This window comes from Perissodus microlepis, chromosome 15, assembly GCF_051167445.1.
Source record: "Perissodus microlepis isolate ML-2025 ecotype Zambia chromosome 15, ASM5116744v1, whole genome shotgun sequence".
NCBI classification, from domain to species: Eukaryota; Metazoa; Chordata; class Actinopteri; order Cichliformes; family Cichlidae; genus Perissodus; species Perissodus microlepis.
The window spans coordinates 15,206,795-15,220,434 of NC_140475.1; the positions used below are offsets into that span (position 1 = coordinate 15,206,795).

At 38.6% G+C, this 13,640-nt stretch overlaps 1 protein-coding gene across 4 annotated transcripts in view; it reads left to right on the top strand.

Annotated features, from left to right (window-relative positions):
- LOC146371940 (brain-enriched guanylate kinase-associated protein) overlaps nucleotides 1–13,640 on the top strand; it is a 35,324-nt gene that overhangs the window by 17,140 nt on the left and 4,544 nt on the right. For all 4 annotated transcript variants that reach the window (XM_084954238.1, XM_084954239.1, XM_084954240.1 and 1 more), the window contains 4 exons: nucleotides 1,262–1,423; nucleotides 6,375–6,441; nucleotides 8,122–8,229; nucleotides 9,730–9,810. In XM_084954238.1, coding sequence (XP_084810364.1) covers nucleotides 1,262–1,423; nucleotides 6,375–6,441; nucleotides 8,122–8,229; nucleotides 9,730–9,810 — 418 coding nt within the window. The remainder of the gene's footprint in view (nucleotides 1–1,261; nucleotides 1,424–6,374; nucleotides 6,442–8,121; nucleotides 8,230–9,729; nucleotides 9,811–13,640) is intronic.

Here is a 13,640-nt window from a genome sequence, read left to right on the forward strand (position 1 = left end):
ACAAATAGTGGTCCATAATAACAGGTGTAATAATAGTGGTCTATAGTGGCCTATAATAGTGCTCATGAGTCACCTTTTTTAGTTCAGCTCAAATTTTTTTTCTAAGCTTAGTGTGGATATACCAAACATAGCTACTTTAACCAAAGTCGTCCTCTGTGTCCATGTCTCCTGCACATATCTGGTGCATCTGTGTTGTAATTTGCCTTTAATGGGGAAATTAAAAGAGACATTTAGACAAAACCACTGAGAAATGATCGAGCGGAAATATTCATTTATACCCAATGAGGTTCTGTATGAAGTCTGGTTTGACCCATTCTACTTTTCATCTTATCGATTGCAGAACGATTATCATGCATGCTAATTAGATTAAACTGGGTGATACCTCATTTTAGTGTCCTGAAAAAACAAAATCCCTCAAAGGAACCTGTCCCTGTTCTTTTATTTCGATGTCCCTCAGCCTTCAACTCCCTGAATCTATGATTTCGTTAAATAGTGAGAAAAAGAGACAAAGAGAGGAAGTGACAAGAACGTCGTGACCACATCTCCATCCAATCTGCTATCTGTTATCCGGTCTCAGATAGAGTCATTACCCTCCTTCCTCCATCTGTCCGTCAATATGAGGTCCATTAAGCCCCACTGTGCACACTCAGATCCATCAAGGCAACAGACATTTCCTCCTTTCCCACTCACACTTGCCCTTTTATTAGATTGAAGCTCAGGTAATGCACATACTCTAAAAATACTCATCATTGTGCTGTCTTCCCGTATTACATGTGGGGAATATCGTCGTTTTGTAAATCTGAGCCTTCGGGGTCTATTCGCATGACATATTAGATTCCATTGTCTCGTGTTTCATCACTGATTAAAACCTCTTTTTTTCTCCATTGGGCCTGTATTACTTTCTGATGAGGTTTCTGTGATGTGCTGCAGAGCTTTAATACTGAAAAAGATTGACTAATGCTCTAACGTCTTAAAAAGCTCTGTATCCTTACTTACCCCAGCCTGGATTCTTAATTAGAGATTTGTGTTTTGATCCCATGTTTTCCTCGCACCATGCACTTTTGCAAACAAGTTTTCTACTTTTATCACCCTCTCATGATGCTCCCATCATAACTGCACAGCCATTCAGGGGTGCATTAAAAAGATCTGTAGACTACTTAGATAAGCATGCACTCAAGTTAGGAGCCTGTTTCCTCCATCATGTGCTCTGAACCCGTGTGTGTGTGTGTGTGTGTGTGTGTGTGTGTGTGTGTGTGTGTAGCTCATTGCTGGAGCAGAAGGAGGACTTACGGAAAAGACTTAACTACACAACACACAAGCTGGAGCTACTGCAGAGCGAATTTGACTCCACACGGCAGTACCTGGAGACGGAGCTGCGCAGAGCACAGGAGGAGTTGGACAAGTTTACTGATAAACTGCGCAGGTAGGCCCCTCAGTACAAACTGTACAACACCCAGGGGGCGAAGATGGTGGCAGTGTGGCACAGAAGATTTCACAAATTGTTTGTGGACTCTGTTTGCAGTCAACATTTCTCAGTTTCAGAAAATTAAGATTCTCTTTTTTTCTCCACTCGTGAGAGCAAACATGAGCAGAGAGAGTAAAAGACAATAACAACACAGCTCTGTCACAGGAATGTAAACAGCAACAGCAAATGTTTTATATCCCATCTTTTTCACAAATGTTCTGTGGTGGATAGTGCTTGCACTGGACTTTCCACATTGAGCACTTACCCATGGGTATCCGCAGTTAGCCAGGCTGGAGTTCTGGTCCAATGAACACAAGCTTAAAACTGAGGAAAGATAAAATATACTGAGGGAGCTGTAGGAGAAGCCCATTACAGCCCAAACAACACAAGAAGTACGTAGCAGTTGTTTTAGTGGACTTTTTATGAAGTGTGAGATAAAACTTTTAATTTTATTTATTGAGCAGGAAAAAGTTAGGCCTGTTGACATTAAACTGGCCTGACTAAAACAGGCTTAGCACAGGTTTCTGTTCTGCAGAACAATAATAGGAATGATAATAATAATATACAAATGTATTCTTCAATCAAATACTGTTTATAAGTCTGTATAAATCAAGGATGTCAAACTCATTTTACATCAGTGGCCCACTTTGATCTTAAGCTGGCCTCCCTTTTTTGTCAGTGTAGGAAAGTTGAACTGTAATCTCTTTAATCCCTGTAAAATCTCAATACAAGAAAAAGAAGCCTAATTTCTATAATACATCTTAGTTTTACTACATGATAATAAATGCTGCTCTATTTAATTAAAGAAATCTATCAGCATGACTCTTTGGGTTTAAACTGTGAAAGATAAATATTAAATTTCAGAAGAAGCTCTGGATGCTCATGGTCTAGACTGTCCTGTAGTAATAAAGAGGAAAGTTGTTATTAATTCCCAGAAAATTCCCTGTTTTTTAATTTATTCTTTTTATCGTGGAAACATTGTAAAAAACTGAAATTGAAACTGAATAGTAGGTAGTAAAAAAACTGGGATTTTTTTCTGTTGTTTAATTGTGTAATTATTACTTTATTACACTGTTGTATGTAATTGCTGTGGGGGAGGTCTTTATCAGTAGGACAACTTGTAAAATGTGAAAATACAGTTAGAAGTCCAAAATCTATGCCCTCATCCACATTTTCCAAAGACATGTAGTGAGCTGGATTGGTGTCTTTGGCGGGTCGATTCTGGCCCCCGGGCCTTATGTTTGACACCCCTGATATAAAGCATAATACAGGACACAATGATAAACTGAATGCTAAACAAATAATATATCAGTTTTGAGCGGAGCATGGTTATTCTGTCACCTAAAGGGAAATACACAAAATAAAGAGATCAAATTAGACGTTGGCAGCAGATTATTAAACTCTTTCCAGAAAAGTGTCACCAAACTCACTGCTTCCTTTCCAAATTCAGTTTTATTTCCCTTTCAAGAAGAGAAAGAGGAAATGATGATACTTGGAAATTTGGGTTCTTAAACATTTTGAGCTTATGTCAGCATTTGACAGATGCATTTAACACCGCATCATTGGTGCTGTAACACAGTGCTACACAAAACAATGTTACTTTTGAAGATTAGCCATATTGAAATAGTCAGGGCCCAAGAATGGCACACTGCAGTGTGCCTTTAAGTACTGCTCAGCTCAAATGTGTTTTGCTTGGATGTAGGGCTGCCACGATTAGTCGACTAGTCACGATTACGTCGACTATCAAAATCGTCGACGACTAATTTAACAGTCGACGCATCGTTTGAAGCTTTGCAAGATCACAAAAGACGCAGGAATAAGTAGTAGGATTTAAGAGTGTAATACCGGACTGAAACAGAAGATGGCAGCACTGCATGTACAAGGATGCCAGCTGCCGTTAAACCCCGAAGAAGAAGAAGCTGTGTCCCAGAATTCATAGCGCAGCCCAGCTCAGTTTCCAACAATGGCGGCAGCTACTTAGTTTTAATATTACTCTTATTATTCTTTCTGGGTGACAAAATAAACGTTTAACATATTTTCAGGCGAGAATGTAGCTGTGTAAACCTCAAATATCTGCTCAGTTTATCAAGACACCACATATTTTCAAAAGCGCTCCGACGTTTTCGGAGACGTCTGTTACCCACTAGCACGATAGCTAGCCGGGGGCAAGGCTCACTAGAGCCGTGAGAACACCGGACTCCCGGCAAATCGTTTTCAAACCCACCGCCTTCTTTCGCTACTTAGGTTAAACATATATAAGTCACTTAGATAACTTAAAAATGTTATTGTTTGGCTTTTTTTTAGTATTTTATTTGTTCCTGAGTAAATCGGTTTGGCTGAGATTAAAGTTATAGTTTTTACACAGCTGAATAAACGTCAAGCAGACAGCTGATCATCAGAAGTATGAGATGCTCAAGAATATACTCTGGTATCCTGTTATATTTTAGATAGCAAGGAGTTTATTAAACTTCACCAAAACAATCTGCAAATTTCATTAAAATTTAATAAACTATCATCTTGTCTTTATTTTTAGTTAGCACATACCTTAAACACTTAAAGCTGTAAGCTAATGATAGTTATATAAGAGCAGATGCTGCTGGTGCAATAAGCTGTAGGTTTTACGTCCAATGGATGATGATCTGATTAGTCGACTAATCGCAAAAATAATCGGTGACTAGTCGACTATCAAAATAATCGTTTGTGGCAGCCCTACTTGGATGTTTGACATTTACTGTACATGATGATGAACAATCAAATGTCAGAAGTCTACAATATTACTTTAAAATTCCACTTCAGGGTGATTGCTTATACAAAAATATGGATGGGTGGATGAGCCTATGTTCAGCATCAGACTTCTAAGCTGAAACACAGCTGTACCAGGTGTTAGGAGTAATTGGAAGAGCCACCCTATGAATAACAGAAGGTGCAGTGGCCACCCTCAGAAAATGGTGCCGCTTGCGCTTCGCCGTTTCCAACTTGGCGCCAGGATAATAATATACGTTGCCAAAGAACATGAAAAGAAGCCTGATGAATATTGGCAGCACATTCTTTGGTCAAAAGAGACCAAAATAAATTTGTTTGGATCAGACGGGGTCCGGATTGTTTGGTGTGGACCTGGCCAAGACCAGTGACTGCACACAGTGCAGATCACGAGAAAGAGAAGTGGGAGGGTATTAATACGAGGCTACGAGACAGAAAGACTTCCAGGCAAGATGACCTGTATAGATGGTGCTATAAATTTCTCAAAAATCTAAGAATGTGAGGATATTTCCAGTAATAGCTACAAAAGGCTTTTAACGTAAAAAGCTGAAAATGATTGAATACAAAGATTGACAAAATTCCTCTTTACACTTGTCTAAAACTACTAAAAAACAATCTGAATTCTGCTTTGGTTTAACCTAAAACATGTGTAGGATTCGTCTCATCTTGACTGCTCTAAATATAGCACTTCATTCATGTGCCTAAGGAAAAATGTTTAATACTGCATCACTGTTTAAGCAGTAGACATATGAGGTGATTTTCTGAAACCCCTTATGATCCACTACAGAAAGTATACCAATGTGACGTAAGCAGAAAATACCTGGAGACTCAAACATAGTGAAATAATAAAGATTATATGTCTACCACGAGCGTTCTAGATTTTATGTGAGAACCAAAGCGGGCTGAAGCTATTATTAATCTCTTTTCAATATCGTAAAGCACGTATTGAGGGGGTCTTTAAGTTATTATATTTGAGATCATCCTCCAATTACGATCTAAGAATTTAATTGCACAAGTCAATTGTACCACAAGTGTTTGAGAGATCAGCAAATTATGCAGTGCTGCAGTGCAGTGTTTCTTATCTGGGTAACTCACAATACTGTATCATTTTAAATTACCTCCTGGAAAGTAATTTTTTCTATTATCTTCACCTGCTGTTTACACAAGTTTTTACTTGTGGTATCAAAAACAAATGCCAGTTTGTGTTTTAAATAGATTTCATAGATTTTATAGTCCGACACTTTAGTATGTGCATATACAAGATAGAGATGGTTTCCTCTGGACATGATGTAAGTGTGAAAGGCCACACAAGTGTCTGAGTCTGCTGTTGAGGAATTGCTGTCCAATTCCTGGATGGGTGAAGGCTGCCGTTGTGCAGTGGTCATTGGTTGTAGCTGTTTCTGATGGTCACGTCAACACAGCGTGTCTCAGGCATCCTCAACAGGAGCCATACTGGGACTAAATGCTGGCCAACGAAGTGTCTGGATATACTACTGATACTCTGTGCAGTGTACAGGTTAGAGCACCTCATCTCGGTACATCTGTCCATTTAGATTTCCACCAAGAACCATCAGATCGGTGACGGTGCTGATATCACTCAGTAAAAAACAAAAACAACAAAAAGCAATTATGGCGCTGACTCAAAACCAATTCCCAAAACTAATCACAGTATCTGCTTTGGTGGTGATTAGACAGATTTAAAACAAAGATAATAATAATTCGTTTCATGACGTAAACCTTGCATTTATGCTAGTATTAAAATGAAAAAAGGAGTTGCATTTTTATATTTGAGGTACTTTTTAGAAACCCCGAGAGGTGTAATTATAAAATATAATCAAAACGTCACCTTTTTCCCTTCATTTTAATTACGTTGACATCCTCAGGCTGGGGTCCTCTGTCAGTCATAGTGGAGCTGCGGCTCAATATTTATTACTGGTGCCCGAAATCTTTCCATATATGTTACCATGCCTTGTGGGGAAAAAAATCCCTCTATTACGAGACATATGATGTGTTATTCAGCTTTGAATTGTGCAGTGCACTACTGAGCCTGCCAATCTGCTTATTTCCAGTTGCAGAAGTCTTCGGCTGCTACTGTTTATGTTTAATCTATTACCTGCAAGTGAGCGCTGTTGTTTATTGTGTCACTTAGAATACAAAGTAGCTACTCAGCACTGCAGAGGATCAACCAGGATCTGGAGGAGAAGATCCACAGAAATGTGAGTATCTTAACAGGTGTCTGTGTGTTTTAAACCCTGTGTACATGCTGTACAATAAGCTCTCAGGTTTGCGGTCAACTATTTGCATTATTTGTAGACAGAAAGGAAGCAAGTAGGCAAGCCTTGAGATTTAGAGATGATACAGAGCACTTGGTGAGCTTGTTTGAATATGAATGCCCTTCTGTTGGTACCACTGACGTTAATTATGGCTTATTACAATTGGCTGTCCTCCTTCCAACAGCAGAGTGATAGCAAACCCATTGTTCCTCAGTGCTCTGCACCTCACTTCATTTGTCAGACATTGCTCTTTTTTTGCTGGTGGAAAGATACAATTAACTAGTCTGCCGGAGAACACTGTATGACCATCAGGTGTCTTCGCTGTTGAATAGACAGCTGAAAATGCTCGTCGAATGGGTTTGTTACAGCACAAGATAATAATCATTGCTGTCGCCATCATTTTGATGACAATGTGAGATACCAAGTACAGGTAATAAAGAGCTGAAGGTCACCCAGCTTTTTGTGTAAAGAAAATTGGTGATTTTTAAAATAAAGGCTGGCAGCCTTTTTTTTTTTTTTTTTTGAAGTGTTCTCATCAGCTGTTATTGATTCATTTCACGTACACCCTCCACAAGGGTGAGAAAGGTGCTGAGTAAGTCTCTCTGTAATAGTAAAGCTTGTTTACTCCTGAGGTGCCGCAAACTCATCTGACCCCTTGGCCCTGCACAACTACAGAGAACGTAATTACAAGACTGATAAACACTGTGATATAGTTTGAGTCTGTTAAACTTTTCAAAGAGGCGGAACTACTGTACGCTCAGGCATTTTAATTACAGCTTCCACAAACCCAAAGCCCTTGGCCAAAATACATTTTACTGACAGGTGATGAAGCTAATGGAAACTTTGCTTTTAAAAAAATGAAGATTTAACTATATGGAAGCTCAGTTTACTGACATTAAAGTTTCCCATTCATCAACAGTAGCTAAGAAATAAGTATGTAATAGGCTGCTGTCATATTCAGCTGTAAGCAATATGGATTAGGTGTGACAGCCCAAAAATAGGATGCAGGAGACAGAAGTAGAAACCAAAGCAAGCATTTAATCTAAAAAGTCCAAATGAAAATATCCAGAAATGCTTAGGTTGGGAAACACAAAGAAAAGCTACTGAGTTACATAGACAACACAACAAAGGACAAAGGAACACTCTGGGAATATATATACATGTGAGGTAGAAATAGAAGGGGAACTAAAGACAGCTGAAGACAATCAAGAGGGCAACCATGAAAAGTAAAACTAAACAAGATAAAGTAGAGCAACAGACAAGCACAAGCAAAAGGGAATTAAAACAGCAACACTCAGAACAGAAAGCACTTACAACGGGCACCAAAACCCAAAAGAGTTAGGTGAAAGGCTAAATATATATACAGTTGCCAATATAAACAGTACCTAGATCTCAAAAGAAAATTAGAAAGATCTATCAAAAATTTTCTATTTATGTTTACCGGGTTCATATTTGAATTAAAAACATGCAAGAATCAATTTTGAAAGTTTGTCTGAAAGGTCTCTTATAAACAATCTATTCTATAAATTCTATAAATTTAATTCCTAAAAAACACACAAGAAAGAATTACACAGAGGAAAGTACTTTAAAGTAATCTTTAAATCCCTGCTCTGTCATTGTCAGTCACAGCACCACGATGATGAAAAGCGTGCTCTGAGCAGAGAGATCATCGTCCTCAACAACCACCTGATGGAGGCAAAGCTCACCATCGAGAAGCTTCAAGAAGACAATGTAAGTAAAGCAGTGCCCAGCATTCAACTCTGCAGAGCCAGACGATGAGTATGAAGTTATTAGAATAGAAAATAGGTGCTTCCATACATTCTGTTTGGGGTTTTCATAGTCTTGCCCAGTGACACTATGATATGCAAACTGGAGCACCAGAAAGGAGCTGCAAATTCTCAGATTACTGGACGAACTCGTGAGTAAGACATGCAAGCTCAGTAGTAAGAAGATGACCTTGTTGCATTAAAGTTCAAAATGGACTCATGGTTTTACTGTTCCATTATACTGTTGTTGTTATAAAATGAAAAACAAAAATATGACCAGTAGGCTCTAACTTTGATTTATAGGCAGCGGGAACATAAATGGATAAGTTAAAAGTTGTTGGTTTTTTTTTATTTTGTTTTTATTATACATTTGGTCACTAGGGGTAGTTACCTCTTGAATGATGGCATTTGTAGAGGAAGTGGTTCATTCATTCAGGTATCCCATTGCGGAAACTCAACACTTTTTACCATGTTCTCTGTAGCAGAGACATTGTTAGGCTACATAAGTTATGCACAACTGGGACAAGAACTACGTGTTGTGTCTGACAAATAATAAAGATGAAAAATGTTTGGTGTGTTACTGGGTGTGTTACTGTAAATGCATAAACTTGTCGACAGATATTAGCATATCAGCAAATAAGATGGCAGTGTGAGTGATGCAACTTTGCACTGACTAAAGGATAAAAGAAACAGCAATAAAGAGCTGAAGACTAAGTTCAGTGACGTTATATAATGAAGATTTCTTTGTCTCCAGGAACAAATGGCAGATAAACTACCAAAAACTAACATGCAAAATTAAAGCTACAAGGAGTGATGATAGGGCCCTAACACCTTTGGGGACACGGAGATGTGCTGCTATTGCTGCAGTTGACACTTTTCTTGCAGTCGTGACAGTATTAATCCCTTGACAAGCTAGTTGCTTACAACAGCCTGTGGCCTCTAGTTGGTGTTAGATTACATCCACTAATAATATTTGACATTACATGTGTGGAACGCACAATGAAAACGTGATCATCCGATAATGCTTTCAAACAATGCTGATTTCCTATTGCCATAAGGTGGTGTACAGTGTGCTTTAGAGTTGTGAGAATTTCTTGTGCTGTGGTGAATGATTAGAATTTTCCACATATCCTTAAATGTAAACTCAAAAGCTTTATAATTTAGCATGGCCAAGATCTTTCTCTGAGTCATTTTGTACCCACCATACGCAAGATCCATATAATTTGTACATTTACACCAGTACAAATGTGTTTGCAAATTGTAGTTTTTTCCCCAAGCATGTTTAGTACTTCAAATAAGCAGTTAAATAAGAAGTTTTGTGTTTCTGAAGAAGGAAAGTAGGTTTGGGAGAATAGAGTTTAAGCAGTATTGATCCAAAAGAGACCAGAAATTTAGCTGGCAACGAAAGTTTTAATATTCATTCTCTGTTCTTTCATTTGATTGTGGCCATTTTGTGCCTCTGCAGGAAATGTACAGAAAGGACTGTAACCTGGCTGCTCAGCTTCTGCAGTGCAACAAGTCTCTTTACAGGGCCCAACTCTCAGAGGTGAGCTGTGCACTCACTTTTACAGGCTTGATTTTTCCAGTGCTCTTTATCCTTTGTAAAAACGCATTTTGCATATGTTCCTCAGTTTTATTGAGGCCTCAGTCTAATCCCTGGTAGCCTTTCTTTACAAAAGTCGCATACAACCAAGCTTAAGAACTGTATGAGCTTCAGGCTTTTTTGCACTGACATTTGATGTGAACCCAGAAAGACAGAACAATCTGTAATTTTTCAGTTCAGCGGTAGCCAGGTAAAAGAAAAAGCTTTGGTAAAAGCTAAGGGGGAGGAGAGGTCTGAATGAGGTGTATCTTGAGCAGCACTAAGCTGAATTTTCAGCTGATGACATGAGATGAGCGAAGAGAAATTTGCTGTCTTGACTGTAACATGAAGGTCATCTTGCCCTTTGTGAGCCAGAAAAGATAAGTCTTCCCGAAGCGATGAGTACTGTAGGTCACTGGAGGAAGGACAGAAAGTGAAGAATTAAAGCTTTATGGGTTTTTTTCTTCAAATAACCTTCACCTGAGAGAGATGAAAGAGGCAAGTTTTCAAAAAGTCGATGGCTCTGAGTTTAAAAGACTTTTTTAGCTAGATGCAATCTGGATATATACTATAGAACTATCTATACGATACACAGTGACTATGTGTTGAAGGACATGAACCACAGCTTGATTTACTAATTTTTCTTTTAAGTATAGCAAATCAGCATTAACATCTTCCTTTATAACAAATCTGATTTTTACCTTATTTCTATCCAAACTACAGTGATGTGCATTTACCATATATCATGCAAGAAATATTTAGTTTAGTAAACATAACTGACTTCTGCTTTTTCTCAAATGCAGATCATTTGAAGGCCTGACAATAAAAAGTTGCAATAGCATATACAATCAGATCCATAAGTATTTGGACAATGACAATGAATTCTTATAATTTTGCCTCTGTACAGCACCACAGTGAAAGCTAAATCAAACAAGCAAGATGTGAATAAAGTGCAGACCTTCAGCTTTAATTCAAGGGCTTTAACAAAAGTATTGCATTAGCTTTTTTAGGTATTAGACACATTTTATGGATAATGGTCCAGTTTTATATGCTCATAAGTATTTTGACAATTAACTGCATCTAGTTTTATGTCTAGATGACGCCTATTTGCTTGTTCATTCATGACAATTAAGTAGATAAAAGGTCTGGAGTTGATTCCAGGTGTTATTTCATCTGAACTTGCTTTTTACTCAATATGAGCCCCAAAAATGTGTCAATTCAAGTGATAGAGGCCATCATTAGGCTGAAGAATCGAACTCGACCTATTGGAGAGTCAGCAGTAACTTAAGAGAATGAAGGCTCTTTCCAGCCTAAAAGACCTAAAAGGCCTAAAAGACCACTGAAGACAACTAAAGTGCATGATGACAGAATTATTTCCATGATTAGGAAAAAGAAAACCTTTACAACAGCTGATCAAAAACCCTTTTGAGGTGGTAGACATCATGAGAAAGACCTAGAATCAAACCTGAGTCTATGGAACTGGGCCACTAGTGCGTACTGATGACGTGACTGCTGATAGAAACAGCAGGATAAATTCTGCAGTGTGCAGGGTTGTACTCTCTGCTCAGATTCAGCCAAATGCTCCAAAACTGATTGGACAGTACGTCACAGTGCAAATGGATAATGGCCCAAAGCATGCTGGAAAAGCAATCAAAGCATTTGTCATGTTAAATAAAAGAGATATTCTTCAGTGGCCAAGTCAGTTATCTGATCTCAACCCAACAGGACATGCTTTTCAGTTATTTAATATGAAACTGAATGCAGAAAGACGTACAAACAAGCAGTGACTGAAGATGGCTGCAGTAAAGACTTAATAGAGCATCTCAAAGAGGACACAGAGTACTTGGTGATGTCCATGGGTTCTAGACTTCAGGCAGTCAGTGTCCGGAAAGGATTTTCACCAAAGTGTTAAAAGCTATCATCTTATTTAAAATTGTGTTAATTTGTTAGGGATAATAAGACACAGCTGAAGTAAATAAGAAGCATCGAAAAAGGCAGAAAGATGGAAGTAAACAGAAATGGGGACACAAACCAACCCACACAAAAAGAGAAACATAGACTGGGGAAATGCAGAAAGCAGCCAGAAAGGAGAGGGCAACAGTGTTTGTTCTCTTAGTTTTAATATTTGTGCATGCAATGGATGCAATGTTTTAAGGTTTTGGTGATGACTGTTTTCCCCCATGACTTGAAACTGTGACAATAACACCTACACCTCTACTCCATGCACACAGACTGGTGTTTCTGTTCCGGTCACTCAGTGTGCAGTTTAGCCAGAGTGCGGTCACACTGCACTGGTTTTGTTAATCACGTAAAACCACAAAGCAGCATGGAAACTACTTCAAGGCACATTGTGAGCAATTCTGAAGGACACTCAACAGAGGAGGTAAAACTACTGTATGTGGCAAAATATAAATGGAGAGCACGGTGCAGCCTCATCATAGTGTCCTGCTGCTCCTTGTGAAAAGAATGCACGCGGGTATTGATGAGTGTTTTAACACTAGCCCAGCTTGGTGCCACTTTCCGCTGCATCAGCCGTGGGCCTTGTGCCTCGCCCATGTGACAAGGGTAGATTTGAAACTGGCAAGCGTCCACGAGGTTAAAGAACGCCTGTCCACGTGTTTTAGGCATATGGCTGAATGGAAATATCAATGCAAACTGCATTTGGTTGCATAAGACTCATAAAATATCCCCAACACTTGCACGGTACACACATTAACACACGCACGTAGGCACCGTTAACAGTATAGGGTCTATCATAAAATGAAAAACTGTTCTGCAGGCACATTGCCAAACATAATAGGGGTCAGAGGCTATACATGCACTCACTGTATGTCCACCCGTCTGCTGGTCCTGTGGGTGTGAGCTAATCGAAAGTGTATTGATGAATGGCGCTGCAGCATTTTGAGAGGTGCAGTGGCTCTTCAGCGCCTACAGAAGCGCTTTAGTCGTTTGTTCTGCTGCAAAACAATCACAGAGAGGGTGTAAAATGATCACGCTTGGATTTCTGAATGACGCATAAAAGCTAATTGAGATCTTGTTTAAAACAAGCCCAAATGAAAAAAAGTGTGTGGACAGTAATTAAGTGGCATTTAGTTTTGTCCGAGATGCAATAAAAGTGCTATGATAAACCGTCTCTTTCATGTTCTCTGTAGTGTTTGTCTTTTCTCTATCTACAAAGTTATAATTAGCTTCCTTCTCATTGCCAATTAGGAACAACTGACTAGATTCCTGTTGATGATGTGCTGCAGTTAGCTTAATGCTTGTTGCTATGGAGAGGTAGATAGTGGATGGAGGCTTTTTTTTTTTTTTTTTTATTAAGAAATGCTTGAAATAGAACAGGAAAGCGACTTATTCTCACTTCAAAATCAGGTATATTGTTCTCTTTGGTTGAGGTTCGTGACACTGAAGATTACACTTTTTTCCCTGCAGCTGTGAACACAATTCATGCAGTGAAGGCAGGTAAATGTGAACGTGTAGGTTGCTGTATCGTATTCAGAAACCACCTAAAGTACAATCTAACATACTGACACACATACTGCATTGTGCAGGGATAACAGAACCTGTGAGCAGCTTGGATAAAACGCTACAATGCTGTGAAGTGTTTGCTCTTTCTTTCTTTTCTGTTTTTTTTTTAAACATGTTTGTCAGATTTAAATGTTTCAGATCATTAAACAAGTAAAAATACAAAATGCAGTGTTTAAATTTTGATTTCATTTATTAATGGAAAAATAAAAGCATCATGTATCATATTAAATGAAACTGTAAATTTAATTTGACACAAAAACAAGACTTTA